The 26,958-nt window shown below is 37.5% G+C and overlaps 1 protein-coding gene across 1 annotated transcript; it reads left to right on the top strand.

Moving 5' to 3' along the window:
* Positions 1-48: 48 nt before the first annotated feature.
* Positions 49-26,958, top strand: CDC37L1 (cell division cycle 37 like 1, HSP90 cochaperone). The gene is made up of 7 exons (XM_054500959.2): positions 49-410; positions 5,296-5,577; positions 8,909-9,002; positions 17,478-17,593; positions 18,139-18,261; positions 22,208-22,372; positions 26,375-26,958. The coding sequence occupies exons 1-7, from the start codon at positions 279-281 to the stop codon at positions 26,474-26,476; spliced, it is 1,014 nt and encodes a 337-aa protein (XP_054356934.1). The 5' UTR covers positions 49-278; the 3' UTR covers positions 26,477-26,958.

Below are 26,958 nucleotides of genomic sequence, written 5' to 3'. Positions count from 1 at the left end.
ACCCACTACACGCAAAGGGCCCGGGACGCGCCTCCACAGCCCCGCCCCAACCGGAAGTGACGCACAGTGCCGACTATTTCTTCCGCCGTCCACCCGTGGCGAGGCCCAGGCTATCGCGGGGTGTGCAGCGGTGTCGCGGCCAGTAGAGGGATTCTGGGTAACGGCTCCGGCCCCCGGCTGGGCTTCTGGCTCGGCGCAGCAGGTTCCACTCACGCCAAGTCTGTTGGCAGTGGCAGTTGTAGGGCCAGGGGCGGTTGTAGGACCCGGAGCAGCCGGACATGGAACAACCGTGGCCGCCTCCGGGACCTTGGAGCCTCCCTCGGGCCGAGGGTGAGGCTGAGGAAGAGAATGACTTGGACGTGTTCCCCAGTTCTCCCCGCTGCCCGCAGCTGCCGGGCGGCAGCGCCCAGGTGAGAGGGGGCCTGCGTTCTGCGGAGGGATAGAGTAGTGCTGTCGCCAAACCCCTGGAATGCCGCGTCTCCCAGACCCTCTTCTACGCCTTTTTCTACGCCCACCTCACTGCCGGGGGCCGGGGACCTGGGACCTGGGACCTGACGCCTGATGCCATCCCACCCCTTTTATGGCATCTTCGGAGGGGAGACGGGGTGGCCATATATTACCAACCTCCACCTCCACGCACACGTTTTGTTTCGCCTTGGCTGATTCCTATTCACCCTTGGAATACCTTCCTCCATCTCCCCTTCCTGACAGCACCCAGATTTGGGGCGGCTCATGCTGTAACATTGACCCTTTGTCCTCTTGTGAGAGGTTTTCCCCAAGCACTTTATTCTGTTAAAGGCTCTAGCGTACTTGTGCACAGTTGATAGGAACAGTGAATGATTGTAGTTCAGCATCACACTGAGTCCTGACAAAGATTTCACATGCGATTTTCACCGATGTTGACAACTGAGTAAATTCTTTAAACCTCGCTTTTGACGCTGGCGTACACCTCTCCCATTCGCGTGACCATCTTTGCCTTACTGTTTTGTTTTTTAGTTTTGCTTCACGTCATTCTCCAGTGAAAATACATACGCATATACTTGTCTTTTCCTTCAGACTTCTCTTAGGTTCCTGGTATTGTGTTTTCAATCCAGCATTCCTGCCTTCCTGCCATTGAAACGTATCCAAATGTGATATACTATTAAAGATTTTTCAGGGACCTATCTTAGGGGATACTTACATACTCGCATCACCTTGTCCTGTTTTTTTCTCCGAATCCGTGTTTTGGAAGTATATTTCAGGATCACAGACTAAACACTAATATATTCAATGGATCATAAGTGTCTGCCGCCTTCTTGCAAAATGGGGTTCCCAAGAGTGTAACAGATTTAATAGTAGTTTTCCTCTCAACTTATTTTGCTAGATGTTAATGAGGATGAGTTAAATTGCTTGCCAGTAAGCATGACATTATCAATCTTATGCCCAGCTAACAGGGTTAGTTGGCTTCACACAGAGAAAAATGCTGTTTCATAACCACTGTCTGTACTTTGGCCAGCTAGTCACTGGGGTACTACAAGACATTTTTTAGGAGGACAGAATGAGAGTTGATGGGTCCATCATTAGTCACCCACTAATTTTGGATCACTAGTGTCATCTTTATATACAAAATGTATTATAAGCACATGATGTGCTAGGGAGGAAAGAAGAGTGAACAGCAGGTGCCATTGTCAATTTTGAAGGCATATGAAGAGAAAAAAGGGTGTCAAGAATTTCAGTGCATTGTGATTGAATTACAGACGTAATCTAGAGAAATATCTGTATGTTAATTTCTTACTTGTGCACTTCTAAATTTGTTTAGCTGAAAGAGATTTTAGAAGTGAGTAAGCTTATCTCTCTCATTAAAAGTGATTTCCCTGAGGCCATATAACTAGTTAGTGGCCAGGTTAAAACTAGAACCCACTTATGACTCCTAGTCCAGTATATTTTCCCACGTACTGCACTGCCCACCGTGTGAAGTACTGTAAAACTTTGTCTGAAACTACCTTTAAATGGTGTTAAAATTTGCAAAGTGGGCCAGGTGCAGTGGCTTACCCCTGTAATCCCGCACTTTGGGTGGCCGAGGCGGGTGGATCACCTGAAGTGGGGAGTTCGAGACCAGCCTGGCCAACATGGAGAAACCCCGTCTCTACCAAAAATACAAAATCAGCCTGGTGTGGTGGCGCATGCCTGTGATCCCAGCTACTCGGGAGGCTGAGGCAGGCGAATTGTTGGAGGCGAAGGTTGCAGTGAGCCAAGATCACACCATTGCACTCCAGTCTGGGCAACAAGAGCGAAATTCTTGTCTCAAAAAAAAAAATTTTTTTTTGCAAACTGATTATTAATTCTAAGTTCATGTGTTTATTACAAACTTACTTCAATTGGTCTTGCTGGCTTTAAGACTTAAATTTTTGGATTGGAATATTTGGAAAAAATAAAACGTTTAATTGATTAACATTTTATAATCCTAAAAAACAGCTTTGGCTTAATTTTATCAAATAAGGGGGATCTAGACTTCTTAACGTAGTATGTGATATGTAGTTCTTAGACCCAATTAATGTAAAGGCAGATCATGTTTAATGTCCCTCTAAAACTTCTGTATGGTCATGGATTAGAGTGTGACCTAATATTTTATTTAATATCTGAATACATGTTGGATAGTTTGCCCAAATGGCCAAATGTTGTCTGAGTAGTTTGTGGAGAATTAAGACATAAATTATTTTTAGAATTGTTCGATTTGAGAAAAGAATATTTGCTCCCAAATAATTTGAAAATGCAAGATAATTTCTATTTATCCATATTACCATATTACTTTTCTTGATATACTGTCTTTTTTTTTTTTTTTTTTTTGAGATGGTGTCTTGCTGTGTTGCCCAGGCTGGAGTGCAATGGCACGATATTGGCTCACCACAGCCTCCGCCTCCCAGGCCCATGTGATTCTCCTGCCTCAGCCTCCTGAGTAGCTGGGATTACAGGTGCCCACCACCGTGCCCAGCTAATTTTTTTTTGAGACGGAGTCTCGCTGTGTCACCCAGGCTGGAGTCCAGTGGTGCAATCTCGGCTCACTGCAACCTCTGCCATCCTGGGTTCACGCCATTCTCCTGCCTTAGCCTCCCAAGTAGCTGGAACTACAGGCGCCCACCACCATGCCTGGCTAATTTTTTGTATTTTTAGTAGAGATGAGGTTTCACCATGTTAGCCAGGATGGTCTCGATCTCCTCCTTGTGATCCACCCGCCTCGGCCTCCTAAAGTGCTGGGATTACAGGTGTAAGCCACCGCTCCTGGCCATGCCCAGCTAATTTTTAAAATATTTTTAGTAGAGACAGGGTTTCGCCATGTTGGCCAGGCTGGTTTCGAACTCCTGACCTCAGGTAATCCGCCCACCTCAGCCTCCCAAAGTGCTGGAATTACAGGCATGAGCTGCTGAACCCAGCCAAAAGAAGTTTTATATACAAAAGTTCTTACATCTTTTCTTACAAAATAAGTTTTATAGCTTAATTTTTCTCCTTTTCCTGGCCCTGTTTTAAGCATAGCTAGTTTACAGTTATTCTTGATCCTATTCTAAGATAACAAAAAGTAAAAATAAATATTTTATTTGGTTACTTAGGGACATGGTTTATAGTACCTGGGCTCCAAACCTGCTGAATGAGTAAATAAAACATCTGAATAGCAACAGTGTCCACATTTGTCCCAGTACAAACCTGAGTTTGCCTGAAGACTCAGCTAAGAGGTAGGGTCCTTGGTTACTACTTGCCTCAGAATTGTTTACCACCACCAGTCAGTAAACAAATAAGCATGATATTGTATGAAAAACACCACAATAGAAATATGCATAACTTGGGTCGGGAGAGACTGGGTCAGAAAAAGTTTAGGGCATGCCAGAATCTGGATGAAGATAGGAGTTTCTGTAGGAGTTACCTCAAAGAAAGAGGATTGCCAAATTGAAGTGAGGGACAAGGGTGGGAAAGGGAAGAATAAGCAAACAAGTAGAAGAGCAATGGGAACTGAGTCTAAAGAAGTAATGGGAAATGACATCACGAAGGGCTTTGCCACAGGGTATGTACTTTATCCCAAAGCTAAGAATGAAAAAAAAAAGATCAGATTCATTTTTTGGAAAGATCACTCCAGTCTAGTGGAGTGGAGAATGGGTTGGGATAAGAGTCTGCATTTGTATAATTCACATGTGAAATTATAAGGGCTTGAATAGTGATGCAGATATGGGAACAGATTGGAGAGAAATTATTCTGAAGTTGATCTACATTTGACTAAGAAGTCATAAAGAATGTGCCTTCAGCTTTTGTTTTATAGAGCCAAGGAATATAGGGTATTGAATGTTTATCACAGTACTTTACATGTAGTAATTAAGTAAATAAAAGTAATTACTACTGCTTTGGAGTAGTACCGTCAGCAGGGTAGACCACTGTTACTTTTAAGAAATGTAACTTTGCGGCCAGGTGCAGTGGCTCACGCCTGTAATCCCAGCACTTTGGGAGGCCAAGGTGGGTAGATCACAAGGTCAAGAGATCGAGACCATCCTGGCCAACATGGTGAAACCCTGTCTCTACTAAAAATAACAAAAACTAGCTGGGCGTGGTGGCACATGCCTGTAGTCCCAGGTACTTCGGAGGCTAAGGCAGGAAAATCACGTAAACCCCAGAGGCAGAGGTTGCAGTGAACTGAGATCGCACCTTTGCACTGTAGCCTGGTGACAGAGCGAGACTCCGTCACAAAATATATATATGCTTTGCCTATTTTGATTAGGAATAAATTAAAGGTTATCTGTCTGATATAATCAGTTATAAATAGAAATATCCAATAAGAACTTCTCAAATCACCAAGGATTGGAAAAATACAGATAGAAAATAGAAACCAAGAAACGATTACTTCTAGATAAAAGGAGGTTTTTTTGTAGTGAAGAATTTGGAGAACAAAATTATAAAGGCCTGGTTGTCAGCATGTTGAGTATTGAGGTGATGAACTAGATTTAAGCTTTGTTCTCATTATTCTGCTTGTTCAGGATTATGAAGACTATTAATTAAGTGTTTGTTAAGCACTAGCTTTATGCAAGACACTGTGATAGTTGCCAGGCTTTTTGTTGCTGTTAGTTGTCAGGGGATAGGCATAAATTAACAAAGAAGTTTAGAAGTTAGTTGATGAGACAAGGACTAAGATATAAAAACATGACTGCAGACCTAGAACACAGGATATACTATATACCAAACTATTGTACAGAAATCCTTTGAATTAAGAAAAATTGAACTGTGCTGCACACACATCCATTGCTTTCTTCATTTCGTACAAATATTGTTTTTATCCAGATGTATAGCCATGGAATTGAATTGGCTTGCCAAAAGCAGAAAGAGTTTGTGAAGAGCTCTGTGGCGTGCAAATGGAATCTTGCTGAAGCTCAACAGAAACTTGGTAGCTTAGCACTGCATAATTCTGAGTCCTTGGATCAGGAGCATGCCAAAGCACAAATAGCAGTATCAGAACTGAGGCAACGGGAAGAAGAATGGCGACAGAAAGAAGAAGCTCTAGTGCAAAGAGAGAAGATGTGTCTGTGGAGCATGGATGCCATTAGCAAGGATGTTTTTAATAAGGTATGACCTTTTACTAGGCCATAATGAAAGAAGAAAAACAAGTGTTTGTACAAACCAGTTGTGCGTATTTGGTAGCAAAGCAGCAGAATCACATAAACAGTGTTCAATTTTGACAGTTTATGAAAGGTGCTTGAAAAGTTTATGAAAGTCAAGCAGTCTCAAAGCTCTTGCTGTAGAGCCGCAGACTCCAGGCAGTTAAGTGACCAGTCTGAAATACATATTTATATAAATGTACTGCTGAACAAATATTACATATATTAAAAAACATTCACAAAAATTTGTTATAAGGATGGGAAAATATATCAGTTATGAAATATTTTCCTCCACATCTCATATTTTGTACCCCCTACATTGATTATCACTACTTTAGAGTTCCTTTAATGCAACCACCTTGTTTTTATAAATGAAGAAACTAAGTGGAAACGTAAGTAGAGTGACTTGATAACTTAGTGGTGGGTTAAATGTGAGAAATTCCTGACTGTGGGATTGAGAGATAAGATAAAGAGAAGTGCTGAATATCCTTTATTAAGTGCCTTTAGGAATGAAGGCTTAAACTTTTAAAATCTCATGTTTTTCAAACTTCAGGGTTTTATACCTCAGTTTTCCATTTGAAAACTAGAGTTTTTAGAGATTGATTTTCAAATGCATGAAAAGGGGAGAAAAGGCAAAACTTCATGAACTAGTATTTTAAATGTGGAATAAAATGATACTTATTGAAAAATAGGCCAGGCTTAGTTGTCCACGCCTGTAATCCCAGCACTTTGGGAGGCCAAGGCAGGCAGATCACTTAAGTCCAGGAGTTCAAAACCAGTTTGGGTGACATGATGAAACCCTGTGTCTATAAAAAATACAAAAATTAGCTGAATATGATGGCATGTGCCTGTATTGCCCTAGTCCCAGCTACTTCGGAGGCTGAGGCTTGAGGATTACTTGAACCCAGGAGGTAGAGGTTGCAGTGAGCCGAGATCGTGCCACTACACTCCAGCCTGGACAACAGTGAGACCCATCTCAAACTTGTTAATTGTCCTCTTGGCATCTGCTTTCACCCACTCTCATGAACTTTTTAAATTGCCTTTCCCTGGACCAGCTCTAGTTCTGCTACAGCAGTCAGTAACACACACAGATAAGTGTATATTGCCACTAGGCCTATCAGTACTTTAACAGTGAGTCATATCTTTCTCGACTTTCTCTGTGCCTGTACTAATTTCTATATACTTTTTCTCTCCCTCCACAATGGGATCATTCTTTATCTGAGTCATTTGCTATATCTGTATATATTGTTTTAAGGGGTGCATCTTGTGTTATTTTCTGTTCTGCCTTTACATCCCAAAACTATTTAAAATAATTTTTTTCTTCCAAAAGGAATATTCAAAGTAATATTTCTTGTTTTGTAAAGTTAATATCTCTTCTTTAACACAGTGGTGACAAAGAAAATATTTTCATTTTGTCTCTGCTTTTAATTATTTCTTTAAACTTAGGTTCTAAGACAGCCTACATTTATCTCACAAATTAATTAGGACTATCTTTATGTTCCAGTCATTTTTTCAAAATCCTACACTGGTTTTTTCTGGGAGCTTGAGACTTGAGAGGACTGGTCTAGATCTGCACTATCCAATTTGATAGCCACTAGCCACATGTGCTATTGAGTGCTTGAAATGTGGCTAGTCCGAATTGAGATGTGCTGTAAGTGTAAAATACACACCAGATTCCAATGACTTAGTGCCAAAAAAAGTAAAATATTAATAATTGCTTTGTATTGCTTACATGTTGAAATGATAATAGGTTGGATATGTTAAGATAATTTCTTAATGTCATCCGTTTCTTTTTGCTTTTTAATATGGCTAATAGAAAACTTTAAATTACATTTGTGACTTGGAGTGTATTTCTATTGGACAGTGCTGGTCTAGATGGCAGACTGCATGAAGAAAAAATCTTTTATTTTGAGATATGTAAACTTTTGAGTGCTTCCTGATTATAAACTGGCAGTGATCTAGTTTGCAATTTTTATTTTTGGCAGTGATGATAACAGGGTGTAAATATGATCACAGAATGTTCTAAGAAACTTCTGCCAGTTTTTCTAGCTAGATACAAACTTTATTCTTGGTATATTTTATGACTTATTTAACTGAAAATAAGTACTTCCTTAATAGAAATTTGTACTTGACTTTAAAAATCAAACTGTTTGGTCTCTTCTAAGAAGTTTATTAGAAATGCAACAAAGGGCCAGGCACAGTGGCTTATGCCTATAATCCCAGCACGTTGGAAGGCCAAGGTGAAGGGATTGCTTGAACCCAGGAGTTCAAGACCAGCCTGGGCAACATAGCAAGACCTCGTCTCTACAAAAAATTTAAAAATTAGCTGGGTATGGTGGCTCACACCTGTAGTCCCAGCTACTCTGGAGGCTAAGGTGGGAGGATCACTTGACCCCAAGAGGTTAAGGCTGCAGTGAGCTATGATTGTGCCACTGTACTCCAGCCTGGGTGACAGAGCAAGACCCCATCTCAAAACAAAAAAAAAAAAGACACGCAACAACAACGGTCTATTTCTGGTTTATGTCTTACTAAAGAATTTACAGTAAATATCATTTATTCTCTATGTGCTTTGAATTTCTGAGTTTATTTCCAGCAAGAACTTGAAAGATTAGGCAAGAGTTGCGAATATTTATAGGAATTAAATAATGCACAAGTAAACTATGCATGTAAAATATAAAGGATGTTTCTATACCTGCTTTTAATTGGGAAATTCAGCTTACCAAAAAGGTTAATTCAGTTGTTTTTCTGTATGATTTCTAAGATGAACCTATATCCACACATATATCATATGTATTTTTTTGTGAGACGGAGTCTTGTTCTGTCGCTCGGGCTGGAGGGCAGTGGCATGATCTCAGCTCACTACAGCCTCTGCCTCCTGGGTTCACACAAGATTCTCCTGCCTCAGCCTCCAGAGTAGCTGGGATTACAGGCATCCGCCACCACGCCCAGCTATTTTTTGTATTTTTAGTAGAGACGGGGTTTCACTATGTTGGCCAGGCTGGTCTTGAACTCCTGACCTCGTGATCCACCTGCCTCGGCCTCCCAAAGTGCTGGGATTACAGGCGTGAGCCACCACGCCCGGCCTCATACATCATTTTAAACAAAATTAATAAGACTCCCATACAAGAAAATTTTAATTTTTAAAAATAGTTTAACAGATGAATTTAATCATGTAATATCAGTATGATACTGTACCACATATATTGTCTATAGGAAGAATTCCTAGGTATTCAGTATCTGAGAAAGAAGATTCAATTAGAATTTAAAATCTGATTTAAATTTCTAAAATTTTTTCTTAGAGTTTTATTAATCAAGATAAAAGAAAAGACACAGAAGATGAAGATAAATCAGAATCATTTATGCAAAAATATGAGCAAAAAATCAGACATTTTGGTAAGTCTACTACTTGGATTTCCTTCTTTGTAATGTTTGGTATCATATGTACATGTGCAAAAAATGGATTTATAAAAAGAGAGCCAAAAAGAAAAGTGGCAAACTCCAATTTTGTAGCTTCTTCTGGCACAGCTGTATAGATCTTGTTTTATAATTTTTTTTTTTTTTTGGTTATAAATAAAATTAATTGGCAGAGCAAACCAAATGGTAAAGAGAAGCAAAAATATTATTATATAGTGTACTACCTTTAAGACAACTTTATGTATTCCATAGCCTCTTTCCATTTCCCAACTAGTCTTTGCTTTTTTCTTTTTTCTCTTTGCTTCCTTGGAATCTGATTATCTTATGGTTAAAAGATTATTCATTTTTTTTCAGGTTTTGGATATGATGCTGTATAATTCAGGCAGATCCTTGAACTGTTACTCAGATAAATATAGTAATAGAAATGTATATATAAAGAACTGAAAAATAGGTTTTTTCTATTGGGGAAAAAGGGTCAGAGGGGGGTTGATACAAGTGAAGGCTTTCCAGAGGAGCCAGCATCTGAGCTTGATTTCGAGGAACAGACAGGAGTTTTTCATATATAAGGGAGGCAAGCCAACAGCAACAGCATGAGACGGGCAGTTAGGAAACAGCATGGTGTGTTCTGAGAGTTATAGGCAGCATGATACCGCTGGCATGAAAATGCTGGGAAGTGTTAGGAGTTAAGGTTTAAAACTTTTTTTTTTTTTTTAATTCCGAGTAGTATGTTAATTTAGTAAACATGGTTTTTATTTGTAATGTGTTCATGAACTTTTTAAATGGCATTTTGAAATCTTTTTCCTATTGGTGTTTACCTAAAGTTTTTTGAATTTCGTTTATGCTTCAGTTATGTCAATACAATAAATATTACTTTAAATTTTTTCCCTTCCTTTTATGTAATTTATTCATAAAATATTCACTTTGCTCATACTTTTCATTTTAAAGAAAGAAAAAAGACTATTTAAGTAAAAAATAGTACCCAAAGAAATAAAGACAAAATTTTTCTACATATAATCAATGTGGTATTATTTATAATAGAAAAAAATGAATACACAGGCCTCCCTTGGACAGATAGTAAAATCTTAAAATGAGCAGAGCCTTGAGTCATAAGGATAGAAGGCAAAAAATTTGCACATGAATCTTAGTTGTGATATGTGAATTGCCACTCCCGCCTACAGTCCTTGCTTTCTAGACCCATGTTTTTCTGCTGAAGGAAAAATAGTACCATATACTGATTGCTCTTTCAGAGCATGTACTGCATCTGGTGAAACAACATTCCTCAAGGTGTTTTCACCCAGCTGGCACTCTGAAAGTTGGTTGCTTTGAAGCCATGAGAAACCTAGTAAATGAGAAGCAGTTCTTTCACTTTTGCTGTAAGCTGAATGCCTTGTTCAGAAGCAATTTTGTGTAGGAAAATATCCAAATATCACACAGTGTTGTAACCCATCTGGCACTATGTATCTTAAGTATTTTATAAAACCTGCTTCTGGGTAGTGATGTTCGTGATGAGAACAGTGAATTTCATGAACTCTACAGTCTTCATTTCTTTTGCTGTAAAATGAGTTTCTGGGTCAAAAAATAGTGTGGTATGGTGAATAATTCATTTAGTAAGACTACAGATGTATTACTGATTAGAAGCATGGCAAGGAGGGAGGGCACTTCCACATCTAGAGTGGGCTCGTTCAAGTGAGGAATTACCAGTCCCTCTCAGATGAAGTGGGACCAGGGTAATCCACCTGCTACTTGATGGCTGTCTGATCTCTGCAGTGCATTGTGCTGTATTGAGATTTTGGTGTTTTTCGCTACTAGTAAATTAGGTGTTCAGTGGCTAAACTGGATTAGGATACTAGAACATCCTTGAGGGGAAAGTCTACACTGTCGAATCTATGCATAATCACAAACCTATGCCACCATGACCCCTGAATTTATGAAACTGTTGTGCAGATAATGAGATAGTTGAGGAAAAAAACTGACTTAACATCCACAGGTGATTAATAAGCAATCATTTTGCCGTTATGTGTTGTGAACTTCCGATATACTATCTTGTAATAAATATCAGAGCCTTGCTGTTTTCACACCCAGCCAGACCAATAGCCATTCCCAGAGTCACATTGTGCCTGTTTCTTACTGAAAATGCATATTGACTTTAACTTCAGAGGAGATATATTACTTGCCACAGCACATTGGATCCCCAGGAATGTTGCAAAGGTAGTAGGCTCTCAAAATTTTCATGTGTTTTATTTCCCACTCTGGAATAGATATATCTTAACAAGGGACCTGGAATACCTGCAATTTCCACTTTACCAGGTTGCATCAGTGGAGAGTGGACCAACTTGTAGTCATGGGGAATGATGAGATAATAATCCCTGTGGACTGGATTATGGCACAGAGTTGATAGAGGTGTGACACAAGACAGTGAAAATTTGTGGCTATGCCTGCTTGATGGAAGATTTCTGATGTATGCTTATTGTGATGAAAGAAGAAAGCTTACCAAAATGATGACTATATTGGTATACTCCTTTATTTTGTTTTTTTGTTGTTGTTTAACTTTTGTTTTAAATTCAGGGGTACATGTGCAGGATGTGCAGGTTTGTTACATAGGTAAGCGTGTGTCTTGGGGATTTGTTATACGGATTATTACATCACCCAGGTATTAAGCCTAGTATCCATTAGTTATTTTTCCTGATCCTCCCACCCTCTGCCCTTCGGTAAACTCCAGTGTGCATTGTTCTCCTGTATGTGTGCATGTATTCTCATCATTTAGCTCCCACTTATAGATGAGAACATGCGGTATTTGGTTTTCTGTTCCTTTGTTAGTTTGCTTAGGATAATGGCTTCTGGTATACTCTTCTAAACACATCTGCAATAGGAGATGTAATTAAAGCTTCCAGTTGGAGGCTTTCTGGACTTGGATTGCATTCCGGACTCTTGGATGACATGGGCCTGGTGTGTGTGGGGGCTGTATGGGGCTATAGGGGCTTTACACCCGTGCTTCTCTGTGGTCTTATTTGTACTTATATTCTTCAGAGTTTTTCCTAACTTTTCCCTTATACAATTTGTTGACTACCTTTCTTGTGCTGCTTTTACCCTTACAATTAGGTGGAATTTACCACCTAATGGTAAATGGTACAATATATCATGAATATTATAAAGTATTGAAATCTGACTTTTTCCTCTACATTTAGTTTAATTTAGTTAATTCACATTTTATAAATATAAAATATTAATTTAAAAACAAAGGCTTTTATCTCTTGAATTTCACAACCGTTCTGTTCAAAGTTATATGCATGTTTGACATCACTGGCTTTATGATCATCAGAGCTGCTTTTTGAGTCATCTAATTTTCAGAGCACATCATCTTCACTTTCAGCCAAAGTTAGCTGTGATTCAGCTTTTTTTAATCTGTGTAGGATGTTGTCACTGGAAATTTTACCAAGAGCTATAAAAATTTGCTCAAATACTATGATAGAATTTTTTTTGTTTGTTCTGACTATGAATATTTACAACCTCTTCAATGTAATTGTTTATTGCTTTTTAAAAACATATCAATATCTTATTTTTGAAAAACATTTAATATAAAGCACTCTTACATATGAAGTGAAATGAATAGAAAATGTATATGATTTTAATGTTTTTTTTTTTTTTTTGAGACGAAATCTCACTCTTGTCCCCCAGGCTGGAGTGCAATGGTGTGATCTCAGCTCACTGCAACCTCTGCCTCCCGGGTTCAAGTGTTCCTCCTGCCTCAGCCTCCCGAGTAGCTGGGATTACAGGTGCCTGCTACCACGCCTGGCTAATTTTTGTATTTTTAGTAGAGATGGGGTTTCACCATGTTGGCCAGGCTGGTCTTGAACTCCTGACCTCAGATGATCTGCTCGCCTCGGCCTCTCAAAGTGCTGGGATTACAGGCGTGAGCCACCACGCCGAGCCTTAATTTTGGTTTTTTAAAAAGTCATTCAAAAATATGCCTGGAAGGAAATACATCAAAATGTTAACAGTAATCTCTTGTGGTAGAATTACAGATAACTTTTATTTTCTGGATTTTAAAAATTCTTCACAATAAATAAACTTTATTTTTATAATCTGAAAAAAAATTTTTCAAAGAGTTTATCCTAAGAATCAAAATGTCTTAACGTTAGAAAACTCATTAATGTGATTCATTATATTAACAGAACATAGTAGTATAACCACAGGACTTGGTGGTCAATTTGATGTGGGAGAAATGGAAATGTCAGAGGAATTTCTAGAATGCTTGATTTGGTAACATGGAGCCTAGGAAACATTGTAGGATGGCAGAGAGACAAGTATGGGTTTGGTTTCAAGTAAGATGGGTTTACATGCAGGCATATCAGTAGAAATGCATATGGTGGTAGGTGATTGGAAATAGAGGAGATCTGGAGTTTAGGAATATGGGAAATGATCATACAGCTTTCCTCAAGTAATTCACAAACTAGCTGGGAGATTTTTAGTACACAGAGAAATTAAAATGAATTAGTGTAGTTTTGTTAAAATGTATCATTCTAAGCCTGGCATAGTGGTCCTGCCTGTAATCCCAGCACTTTGAGAAACTGATACTGGAGGATCACTTGAGCCCAGGGATTCAAGACCAGCCTGGGCAACACAGTGAAACCTCATCTCTACAAAAAAAAAAAAAAAAAATTTGTCAGGTGTGGTGGCTTATACCTGTAGTCCTAGCTACTGCAGAGACTGAGGTGGGAGGATCTCTTGAGCCCAGGAGGTTGAGGCTGCAATGAGTTGTGATTGCACCAGTGTGCTCTAGCCTAGACAACAGAGGAATAACCTGTCTCTCAAGTTAAATAAATAAATTAATTAATAATAATAATAATAATTCTGTAAGTATAATGAAAGAGGAAAAGGAAATCAGTAATAAGGAAGGACATGTGTATTTCAGGACCATTTTAGGAATCAGGTAGCATACTGAAGGTTGATGATGGATTGAGATTTAGACGTTCACTAGGGAAGTATATAGGTTAAAGCATATGATTAAAATATCTAAACTTGTCAAAGTGAGGTTTTCCAAGCATTCAGAGAAATTGTTTGGCTAGTTTAAATGACTGTATTATCCTTAACCAAAGGATTAGCTAAGTAAACATTTTGAATGGGTGTTTATCATTTATCGAGTATTTACTATGTCTGAGGCACTGTTCTAAGTGCTTTATGTGAATTAATAACATTTAATTGTCATGAAAATCCTGAGTTAGGTACTATTTTTGGCCCTATTTTACAGATGAGGAAATGGAGGCATATAAAGGGACCTGCAGTAGTAAAATGGTGAAGCCAGTATTTGAACCTGGGCCGTTTAGCTCTAGTCTGTCTTCTCAGCCACTGTCTTAAATTGTTACTCTCCATTTGTATACAAGTTTGTTTACAAATTCCAAAATAATATCAGTAATTTGAGGTATATGTTGTTCCACTGAGTTGTTGATTCTCTTTATGTGTTTATTTTTTGAAACAGAGTCTTTTTCTGTCACCCAGGCTGGATTATAGTCACAAGATCATAGCAACTGCAGCCTCAATTTCCTAAGCTCAAGCAGTCCTCCTGCCCCAGCCTTCCAAGTAGTTGGGACTACAGGTGCACTCCGCCACGCCTGGCTAATTATCTCATTTTGTGTGGAGACAAGGTCTCATTTTGTTGCCTAGACTGACCTAAAACTCCTGTGCTCAGGTGATTCTCCTGCCTCGGCCTCCCAAAGTGCTGGGATTACAGGTGTGAGCTACCGCGCCCCACCTGTCTTTATTTTGTTCATAAAATTCCACACTCTTTCCACAAAGGTCTGTATCGACTACCTGTAACTGAACTTCTCAATTTCATACTAATTCAATATGCATTTTTGAAATCAAGTGATAGTATTTCTCAGATTTAAAAAAAAATGTATTTTCAATGTCAAGTGTTAAGTCGTCTCAGTTATTAAATAGGTAGTTAAAAAATATTAACATTTGGCGGGGAGTGGTGGCTCATGCCTGTAATCCCAGCACTTTGGGAGGCCGAGGTGGGTGGATCACGAAGTTAGGAGTTCGAGACCAGCCTGACCAACATGGTGAAACCCTGTCTCTACTAAAAATACAAAAATTAACTGGGCGTGGTGACACACGCCTGTAATCCCAGCTTCCAGGAGGCTGAGGCAGGAGAATTGCTTGAACCCAGGAGGCAGAGGTTGCAGTGAGCTGAGATCGTGTTGCTGTACTCCAGCCTGGGCAACAGAGCGAGACTCCATTTCAACAAAAAGAAAAAAAAATTAATATTTAAAGAAACCCTTCCCCATGGCCCCAAGTGTCAGGAACCCTTTCATGTTATCCTTCCTGCAAAATAAACCAGAATGGATAAGGCTTTTGGTATTTCAGCAAGTCACAATGCTGCCATGAAGAAGTAAACAAAAGGAGCAATGCTTTATTGTCGATGGTAGATAGAGTTGAAAATATTACCTCTCCAGAAGTGTAAGAAAGCTAAGGCAAAACTGCTTCATAGAATTTACTTTATGGGTTCAAGTATAAGAAATAAGGATTGTGCTTTCTTTAAATCTGAGTCCCAGGAATCATTAGGCTTTTTTAAGAGATAGGGTCTTGCTCTGTCACCCAGGCTGAAGTGCAGTGGTGAGGTCATAGCTCACTGCAGCCTCCACCATCTGGGCTCAAGGTGTCCTCTCACATCAGCCTCCCAAATAGTGGGGATTACACCACGCCTAGCAATATTCTTATACTTTAAGAAGTAGTTTTAAGTAACTTCCATAATCATTCTGTTTCTCAGAACTTCAAATGACCTAATCATTATGTCCAAAGCGTTGGGGAAATAACTTTATAAAGCTTAGAATACTCTATGAGAAAATGCTACAGTCTTTATCCTTTTTTTTAATCCTTTTAAGAGATGGGGTCTCACTGTATTGCCCAAGCTGGAGCACAGTGGTTCCATCATACCTTCTGCAGCCTCTAGCTCCTAGGCTCCCAAGTGATCCTGCCCCCTCAGACTCCCAGGTATCTGGGACTGCAGGTGCACACTACCATGCCCAGGTAATTTTTAAGCTTTTTCTGTAGAGACAGGGTCTTACTATGTTGCTGAGGTTGGCCTGCAACTCCTGGACTCCACCATTCCTCTGGCCTCAGCCTCCAAAAGTGCTGAGATTACAAGCATGTGCCACCATGCCTAGCTTATCTCCTTTGAGACAGAGTCTCTCGCTCTGTCGTCCAGGCTGGAGTGCTGTGGTGCAATCTCAGCTCGCTGCAACCTCCGCCTCCTGGGTTCAAGCAATTCTTGTGCCTCAGCCTTCCAAGTAGCTGGGATTTACCTGCCACCATGTCCAACTAATTTTTATATTTTTAGTAGAGACAGGGTTTTACCATGTTGGCCAAGCTGGTCTCGAACTCCTGACCTCAGTTGATCCGCCCGCCTTGGCCTCCCAAAGTGCTGGGATTGCAGGCATGAGCCACCGTGCCTGGCCCTACCCCTTTTTTTTAAGTGAGGAAAAAATGAATCATTTATTTTTGACTGACTCACATTGTTGCTGTGTATTCTCAGTAGGACATTTGTCTTCAGTTTTGTTCTTTCTTGTGTACTGATGTGGAATTAAATATATAGGAGTTCATTTTGTGCCTACAGGAAAAGTTTACTGCTAAACTCTTGAGTCAGCTAGCTCTACAAAATTTCCATGAATATCCTGACTTCTTTGCATGAGTCTAAGGAATCTAAACCTAACATTGCTATATTGAATTTATTCAGTTAGCCAGGCACAGTAGCTCATGCCTGTAATCCCAGCACTTTGGGAGGCCTCGCCAGGAGAATCTCTTGAGGCCAGGAGTTCAAGACCAGCCTGAGCAACATAATAAGACTCTCATCTTTATGGAGAAAAAAAGAAAAGAAAAAAATCTATTCAGTTATGACTGACTGGACAACATTAAAAAGTCAACACTTTGCTGGTTCTGTGATTTCTTGGTGGTATTGACTTTGACCAAATTTCCTGCTAATTTAGATAAAGGTGTAGATATAACTTAAATAGTATTTGGATTTCTTTGAAACCTTGAAACAATATGACAACCATTTTCAAATATGCTTAACTAATTTTTAAAAGACTTCGTTTATAACAGACATCATGGGTAAATGGCTTACATAACTAACTCTCAATTTGCCCAAGACTGCGGGCCTTCGTGGATGCAGGACTTTTTAATATTGAACTGGCCACTCTGGCCTGATTAATTATCTGAAATAAAACTTTCTGTGAATTTTAGGAGCTATTTCCAGTCTACTGAGTATTGCTTTAAAGAGTATTGTCCCTCACATGCTCTTTTACCATAATCTGTTGCTCTGGTAATATGAATTGTCTTTAAAGAGAATCATTTAAAAATACCATTGAGAGATTAATGAATTAAGAATGGTTGGTATTTCTTCCCTTATGGAAAGAAAGAAAATATTTGACACTTATGGTTCAGTTCTTTTTTTTACAGGTATGTTGAGTCGATGGGATGATAGCCAGAGATTTTTGTCTGACCATCCATACCTTGTATGTGAAGAAACTGCTAAATATCTTATTTTATGGTGTTTTCACCTGGAAGCTGAGAAGGTATTATTATGTGAACCTTGAGTTTCTGGGAACCTTAGTGGAAATCTGATTTCATACTTTATTGATGTTTTGTTTTGTTTTCTACATTAAGTCCTTTAAAAGAAAGCAGGAAGGTCATTAGATAGAATTACCATTTTTTGCTTTCAGATCTACTTGAGTTTAATGTGGGATTTTGTTGTTGTTGTTGTTTCAGTTAGCATACAGAAACTTTTCCACTATGCTTTCTCTGCCACTCCACCCCCATCTCCCTTGTTTTCATATTACTATAATCCTTTTCAAACTAATTTGAAAGTCGTATTTTAAAAATCCAGACAGTAATCATGGTATTAAATCAAGTTCAGAGCATGGTCTTCCTTTAGTTATTCTGGTCCACATGCAAATAATAAAAAAAAAACTAAGATATACTCTTTATATGTTTGTAAAGTATTTGACTTATAACTTAAGAGAGTAAAATCAAAAGTATTCTAAAAATTCAAAATTTGAATCAGTATGCCAATTAAATATATTTATATATTTGTTTCTTATATCATTTAAATCTTTTTCAGAAAGGGGCTTTAATGGAACAAATAGCACATCAAGCTGTTGTAATGCAGTTTATTATGGAAATGGCCAAAAACTGTAATGTGGATCCAAGAGGGTGTTTTCGTTTATTTTTCCAGAAAGCCAAAGTAAGTAGTTATTTGATATTGATAAATGGGAAGATTTGGTCCCAGCTGAGACTTCTTTGTTCTATTCATATCAATAGAAGGCATCCAAGCAGGATGCCACAGGCTAAATTCTGTAGATTTTCTTGTGAAAAGAAAATTTATATTACTAATTTCTTGCTAATTTAAACTTAAAAGAGCTATATAAGAGGCTGTACTACAGCATGTATATGAAATTGAGACCCATTTAAATGAATGTGTGTATTCGGGAAACTTTTGTTCCATCATTAATTCATTCAGTAAATATTGAGTGCCTAATGCAAAGCACAGCTGTTTCAGATGCTCAGGATGCATTGTTGAGCAAAATAGATACAGGATTCTTCATGTGTAGAACTCAACAGTTTAATGAGAAATCAGACTTTTATAAAGAAAAAATAGGAAGCAACCTAAAAATTCAGCAATTAAGGGAATAGTTAAAAATACCCATGGTACGTAGAATATTATGCACCCTTTAAAATTATATTTATGGAACTTTTGTAATGAGCTGAAGAAATGCTTATGCTATGAATTCACAGGAAGCAGTACATACTAGATGATGTTGGCCATGTTGAAGAAAAATAGATGTCTAGAAAGATTAAGTACCTTTCACACTCACAAGATTTGCAGTAATTTAAAAGCTGCCCAAGAAGTAGAGCAATAAGAATTTGCGTTCACTGCTAGTGGAAGTATAAATTGGAACAACCACTTTAAAAAATTTCCTAGTAAAGTTGAACAAGTGCCTGCCTTAACACCCAGAAATTCTCCTAGGTGTATGCACCCTAGAGAGTAGATTCTCAAGGTGTGGTCCAGGAACCCCGAGGGGCTTCAAGACCTTTTCAGGAGGTTCTCTGTCGAAACTATTTTCATAATAATACCAAGATGTTATTTTTAATTTTCATTTTCATTCTCTCAGTAGTGTACAATAGAGATTAATGCGGAAGTACAAATATGAGAATCTAGCCATCTTCTGTAAAGTCAGACATTAGATTTAGAAAAATTGAAGGAAAAACCATCTCCTCACTAAATTTTTTTGTTTTGGAAAACAAATTTTTTTAAATAAAAATGTTATTAATGGTAGTGTAATGAGTTTGTCAGTGTTATTTTTAGTTAATGTTTTTAAAATTCCTCAGTTTTCATTTCTAACAGTAAATACTGACAGATACAACTCACATAAACAAGCTCTTTAGGGTCCTCAATAATTTTCAAGACTGTAAAGAGAACTGCTGCACTAGAGAAACTCTTACACATATGTACTAGATTGCCATAATGTTTATAGTAGATTGTAATAGCAAAAAGCCTGGGAACAATGAATAAATTGTGGTATAGGTTGAGTATTCCTAATCCAAAATCCAAAACTTTTTGAGCATCGACATGACACTCAAAGGAAATACTCACAGATTTTGTGTTTCCAATTTAGAGATGTTCACTGGTAAGTATAATGCAAATATTCCCAGATCTGAAAAAATTCACAATCTGAAAAACTTCTGGTGCCAAGCATTTCAGATATTCAACCTGTATATTCATTCTATAAAATACTAGCCAACATCAGCATGGATGGAAAAACAAGAGAGTGAATCAAACAAACCACAGAGTGATGTATCTGTTTAGATAGATACTAAATGGATATATCTAGTATCAATGTTCATAATTTGTTTTTTTTTATAAAGTATTTTTTTAGTGACAAGCAGAACAAAATAATATATTGTTGAAGGATACATATATAAGCAGTAAAACTAAAAAGCAAAGGAATAATTAAGAAGACAAAAGTTACAATAATGATAACCTCAGGGAGGGAGGGGGAATGCTCTTGGGAATTGGTTTCTAGGATACTAGTAATGATCTATTTTCTAATTTCTATGGGTAAATAGTGGGGGAATAAACTGTGCATATATCTTTTACATGCTCTTCTGCACACAGGATATATTTGAACATATACAATTAGAAGTTAAAAGGAAATATACCAAAAGTTTAACTTTGGTTATACTTGTGTGATGAAATTATAAATAATTTCCATTTTCTTTTTCATGTACTACAATGAACATTTCCTATTATAAACATAAAATTATATTTTTATATTAAAAAAAAACTGTCAATGTGGCAGTAGTCCTAACTTAAATACCCTAAACTCTTCTGAAATGCAACCAAAATATGAAATTTTCCTGAAACAGTTGAACTTTAGTAGCAAATGCTTGACTTGATATTTTAGCTAGGCTGCTTCTGGTGACTAGTCTAAACTTTTGTTTTTAGAGATAAGGTCCTGCTCTGTCACTCAGGCTAGAGTGCAGTGGTGCAATCATTCCTCACTGCAGCCTTGAACTCCTGGGCTCAAGCAATCCTCCTGCCTCAGATTCCCAGGTAGCTGGGACTACAGGCACATGCCACCATCCCCAGCTAATTTTTTGTGGAGACACAGTCTCACTGTGTTGCCCAGGCTGGTCTCGAACTTCTGAGCTCAAGCTGTCCTCCTGCCTTAACCCACCAAAATGCTGGGATTACAGGCATGAGCCACCACACCTGGTCTCTTCTAAATTTTTACTTGACACTTAAAAGTAGTAAAAAACATACTTTCCTTTTTATCTTACATTAATGGATGTGTTTAAACTGGTGTTTAATAAAATAATGGAACGTGGCCAAATCATATATATTGTTTGACATTTACTTTAACAAAGTAAAACGGAAAGGCACTGGTCTTCAATCTTAACATTGTATGCTTAATAATACTTTTTTTAAAATTATGAAATAATCACTTTCATGGTATGCTTACTTTGTTCCAGGGACTATTCTAAGCACTTTACATGGATTAACTCGTTAAATCCATATAACATTTTATGAGGATTACTATTGCTATCTTATGGGTGAAGAAATTGGCATAAAGAAATTAAGCAAGTGGCCCACAAATTACTTAATAATACAAAATCTGTCATCACTCTATATCTAAATCCCTAAACCTTAGGCATGCGGTGAGGCCAGCAATTGTGCCTCTTAATTTTCAGAAAGAATCCTTATGGATATGACACTCTGTGTCCACACAAGTTCTTATAAAGTGAGGTGCTAAAATGTAATTAAGGAAATTCTTCCTAAATTTACAAGAAGATAGGATGGCAGCACAGAACATTCTCTGCATTATTTCAATAGAAGCTGATGGTAATAACTAATCCACAGGTTTTAACCTGATTACGCAACCTAAAATCCATTTGACAAGATCTCTTCCACTACTTGAACTTAAAGCCTGCATTCTATTGGTAGGATAAATCTCTGTATCATTTCTCTATATTCAGAGGAAACATAAACAGAGGCAGCTGCCAAAAGGGAGTTGCCTAAGAGTTCCACTCCCTCGACCTAAGTTATCATACTTTTTCTTTCCATAATATTGAAAAGAAGGTATTTGCTTAACTAGAATAAGAAGATAGTTCCATAATGACGTTGACTATTCTATTTGGTTTTCGTAGCTCTTTTAAGTAGGGAATATAGAGTTAGAAAATTACTAGGAACAGGTAATAGTGCTCCCTTATTAATTGTTGGAGAATTAAAAGGTTTTAAGAATATCCCTTGATTGTTTGGTAGTAGGAAGAAGATAGAATGAATTTGACAGATTAAATGACTATTTTGGATCCTGTTAAGGATCCAGATAAATCAAGGAAAATACAGAGAAAGCCTTCTTTTCTTTTAGTTGTGTGCATATGCAGAGGGAGGGGTTGTTTTTTATTAGCTTATTTTGCTGAAGCAGAAGGAAATGGAGCAAACCAATTATTAATGTTCCTATAAATCAGGTACTTTTCACAAATGTGACAGGGATCGTGGTGGTTTCTATATTTAGACTATTCACCTTGTCATTACTTCCTCCACTTCAAACCTGTTATATGCTTTCTGGAATTTACTATATCTAGAAATCTTGAAGAACACAGTCTTTGTTTTTTTTTGTTTTTTCTAGGCAGAGGAAGAAGGTTATTTTGAAGCATTCAAAAATGAACTTGAAGCTTTCAAGTCAAGAGTAAGACTTTATTCTCAATCACAAAGTTTTCAACCTATGACAGTTCAGAATCATGTTCCCCATTCTGGTGTTGGATCTATAGGTTTATTAGAATCCTTACCACAGGTAAGTTGGAAAAGTAAATATTTATTTTATAAGCATATTAGTTCGCATAATTTTTGTTATTTTGCCCCACTCTTTTTTTTTTTTTTAATATGTGCTACCATTTTAAATATTCCTGCCTCAGAAGATAACTGTTGAATCTTACTTCATGCCATGTTTTGGTGCTGAATCTCACCTCTGAAGTATTTAGAGATACCAGATTTCCTCTCCTTTTAATGTAGTAGTGATTAGTTATACCTAACCATTCTTAAGAACAAATCTTAGCTATTGATCATCTCAATCATAAACTCTTCAAGATGGCTCCCTCAGGAGCTTCCTTAAAACATCTCATCCTGAGTTAGAACTATGCCATTTTGAATTTTTTAGGATGATTAGCTTCAAAGTGGACATGCATGTGGAACCAGTGTGATCTGTTGCTTAAGTTTATTTAATATTTTCTTGTTAAATGTCGGGTCTACCAGATATAACATTTTTAGAACACATTAATGTAGCTGATAATATTGTATCTGGTAATATTGGCCAACTGTTTGAGCCTCTTTGAAGTCTTCAGTGGTTTGATCAAGATAAAACCATGTCGGCCGGGCGCAGTGGCTCGCGCCTGTGATCCCAGCACTTTGGAAGGCTTAGACGGGCAGATCATGAGGTCAGGAGATCAAGACCATCCTGGCTAACAAGGTGAAACCCCATCTCTACTAAAAAAAAAAAAATACAAAAAAATTAGCCGGGCATGGTGGCAGGCGCCTGTAGTCCCAGCTACTAGGGAGGCTGAGGCAGGAGAATGGCGTGAACCTGGGAGGCGGAGCTTGGAGTGAGCCGAGATCGCGCCACTGCACTCCAGCCTGGGTGACAGAGGGAGACTCCGTCTCAAAAAAAAAAAAAAAAAAAAGATAAAACCATGTCATATAGGCAGCATGAAAAAATTTACATCAAAAAGGAGACGTGATCAGACCACTGGTTTGCCTGATGCTAGTTAAGATTACAAGTTTAAGTTATTATTAGATAATTCCTACCCTTTTGATTTTACTAGTAGCACTTTAATAGAGCCCAGTCATCTCTCATTTCCAGGCTCCAAGATTTTAAGACCAGCTTTAGCCAGTTTAATCTGTTGTCTACATTGTGAGAAGGAAAGTCTTATTCAAAAGACAACGTGAGGAGAGTCCTATATTTAGTTTTAAACCTCATAAAGTGCTAAAAATTGGGATTTTCAATGGCTTGACCTTATGTCACTGTAATTTCACCATTCCAATTACATGTATGTCCTTTAAGGAAAGCGATTGATCATATTTACCCCCAATCAAAAATATTATTCTTAGGAGTCTCTGAGCCTTCTCTGGCTCTAGTGGCTGCCTGAAAAAAAAAAAAAAAAAAAAGTCTCAAGGATGGAAATAATTAATGTTTGATTTTTAAATAATTAGTAATGTGCCCTCTTAGTTAGACATGTAAAGAATATTCCCTTATTCCCTCTACAGATTCCTACAGATTATCTCTTAATTTTATTTAAATTCAGTGATGATTTTTCTCTTCAGTTCCTAAGAAATAGCCCATAGGGAAGTAGTTTTTCCAGGGGAATTCTGTGACCAAGTCACTGTGAAATCCAATATATAAACCTCCTGCAATTAAAATGTCACATAATGCATGGGAAGGAGAAAAGAGACTTTAGAAGGATATAACTGATTCTAAACATAAGAGGGAAAGGTACACATTATAGTATCTTAAGCCTATATTATCAAGAAGTTGCCTCTGGTTTGAGAGAAGTAAGTCCTTGTTATTAGATAGCAACTGATATCAGGTGCTAGGCATCCCTTATAGTCATGGGGGGACTAGAATTATACAATTCTGACACTTTTGTATTGCTGATATTATCAGGGTTATTCAGATTTAATTAAGCTGGGCTAATCTCCTCATGGTGGGAGACCAATTCCTTATGGTAAGTAATTTGACATCCTGGTATAGTCCTTCTGAAGGATACAAGGGCTGGATAAAATTTCAGTTAGATGCTTGCTACATGTGCAGAAAGGATTATCGACTAGTTGAGGGAAGTAAAATGAGAGGCCACCTGAAGAACCAAATCATCAGTTTAGAGGTTTGGAAGAAAAATCTTACCATAATAATAACATCCCATTTTTATATCAGTTTATATGTTGCAAAGCACTTTCACACATATTATTTAATCTTCTCAAACACCCTGTGATTCATTTTCATTCATTTTTATAGATGAGTAAACTGAAATTCATAGAACTTAAGTAATTTGCCTGAAGTCAACACAATAAGTGATGAATCTAATATTCTACTTTTGGATTTCTATTATACTTCACTGCTTATTCACCTGTACCACAGACTGTGAATCATATGTGTTGAGAATGTTACTAGATGAAAATATGGGACAGTCAATGAAATTTAAGTATAGGTTAGGTTGGGTATACCGATTCCTTCTTATTTTTTAAAGTCTCTGTATGATAGTATCTTGCAGTTCTTAGGAAGATGGGTGGATGAGTTTTGGAGAATCTGCTCAGCCAATTCTTTTATTCAAAGTTGTGCCATGGAAAACTGGAGCCCAGTCTTAATAGAGTAATTGTAAGCTCTGTTCCAGAGAATTAGGCTTGGATTGTCAGAAAAAGGTCTTAAAGCTGTTTTTTTGGAGAATGAGACAATGTAACAATAATATTGGTCATTTTTGATAAAGCTTAAGTGTGGGTAACCATTTAGCTTTTCATTTCTTTTTTTTTTAATAATTGACAGCAATCGTGTGAAATAAGCCAAATACCATTCATTATCCTTAGTTTTGAGAGGTCTAATCCAAGGCCTCTTGGATATAGATATAATAACAGTTACTTTAGGTTTACCCTATAGGCTAGCTTTTAATTTTACTAAATTGTGAATTTTGTTCTCCTTGAGGCTTGCTTTACTAAATAGAGGCAGGATTAAAACTGAAGCCCAGTGTGAGTGTCCCAGACCTCAGTCAGTTGTCCCTGCTACTTCCTTCATAAAGACCTGATTGGGAATAATCCAAACTCCAGCTAGCTTTTTGACTTTTAGAATAAAGGAATCTCACAAAGTGTTGTACTTTCTTGGGAGGATCTTTAGAAAACCCTGCCTCCCAACCTCCTATTGGATGGTGAGGTTTAAGACCTCTATCCTGTTTGACTACTGTCCTCATTGGTGTTTATTAAATAAAATAAATACAAGTAAAACTAGTAATACAAGTGGTAAAAGTCTTAAGTAACTAGCAGATATTCGGAACAATTGAGTAGACAAAATTGAATTGGGGAAGAATTTTCTAAAGTTCTGGGTCTTAAGGGCTATACTCTTATTCATGGTGCTTTAATAATGGTTTTATTTTTGCATTTATTGCATTTATTGAGTAAGATTTTGTGTTTTCTATTCCCAGTTTTTGAAATCGACAAGCATAACATTTATGAGTTTATGCTTGTTTAAAAAATCCCGTTGTTTTATTCTCAGTTTAAAAAATAAGGGTATAAATACCTCTCAAAAGTGTACAGATTTCTCACTGAGTTTCTTTTAACCTTTGGGAAACCACAGTAGACCCTGAAGATATCCATAATTTTTACCCAGTAAATTTTTTTCTTTATTCAGATGATTTGCAGTTTTAGTATTTACTGTTGTAATTAGATGATAATCTTAAAAATGCATTGTTAACTTCAAACCATATTTAAATTATCAGTAGCTATGTATATATAATCACATGGAAGTTGTAGCCTTGCCTTGTATGATTAAATGGAGAAGAAATGTGGTATTTGTTAACATTTCTGTTTTTTACATGTATCATTCTTTTATCACATCTCATAGGTGATAGCATCCTATTTTTTTCTTTATTTTCTTGGGATTCAGCCCAAGTCTGTCTCCAAAGTCCATCTTCTTTCCTACTACTCTACTACACTGCAGAGAAATAGGACTGTGAAACTGAATATATATGTATGTACTGTCATAAAACTGGTTATAATGCGTTCTTTTTCTCCCCCCAATCTACCTTTTCTTTTTCCCCAGAATCCAGATTATCTTCAGTATTCTATCAATACAGCTCTCTGCAGCTTAAACTCGGTGGTACATAAAGAAGAAGATGAACCCAAAATGATGGACACTGTATAATTTGGTTAAGACTGCTGAGGCCAAGTGCTATTTTGTTAAAAGAAAGGAAGAACTTGGCTATTTTCTTGACACTTTTATGGGTGCTGCACTTTATTTTTGTTCGGTTTTTGATGGGAGGGAAAGAGTACTGAAATGTTTTGTAAATTTTTTTTAATGTGCTGCTAGGTTTTTTGTTTTGTTTTGTTCTGAAGAGAGGAGTGGTACCATATGTTGCAGGAAGTCAAACTGGACTTTTTGTGGCTACTAAATTTGCCTTTAATCTTATTGTTCTCAATTTTGGAATCAAGTATGAAAACCTGCACAAATGCAATGTTTACAAGAACTGGTTGATTCTGGGAGGCATCTGCTACAGTCTCTTTTTATATGGATATGTATATGTCCTATTCTACAAAAATGATTAAAGATAAAAATGTACTTGTATCCCACTGCTACTTTAGCTGTCAAATCTGGTGTTTCATCACATTAAAAGCAATAAATCAGTA

Source organism: Pongo pygmaeus, chromosome 13 (genome assembly GCF_028885625.2).
Source record: "Pongo pygmaeus isolate AG05252 chromosome 13, NHGRI_mPonPyg2-v2.0_pri, whole genome shotgun sequence".
Taxonomy (NCBI): domain Eukaryota; kingdom Metazoa; phylum Chordata; class Mammalia; order Primates; family Hominidae; genus Pongo; species Pongo pygmaeus.
The sequence above is the reverse complement of the archived record's forward strand: the minus strand, read 5'-3'. Positions and strand labels throughout refer to the sequence as shown.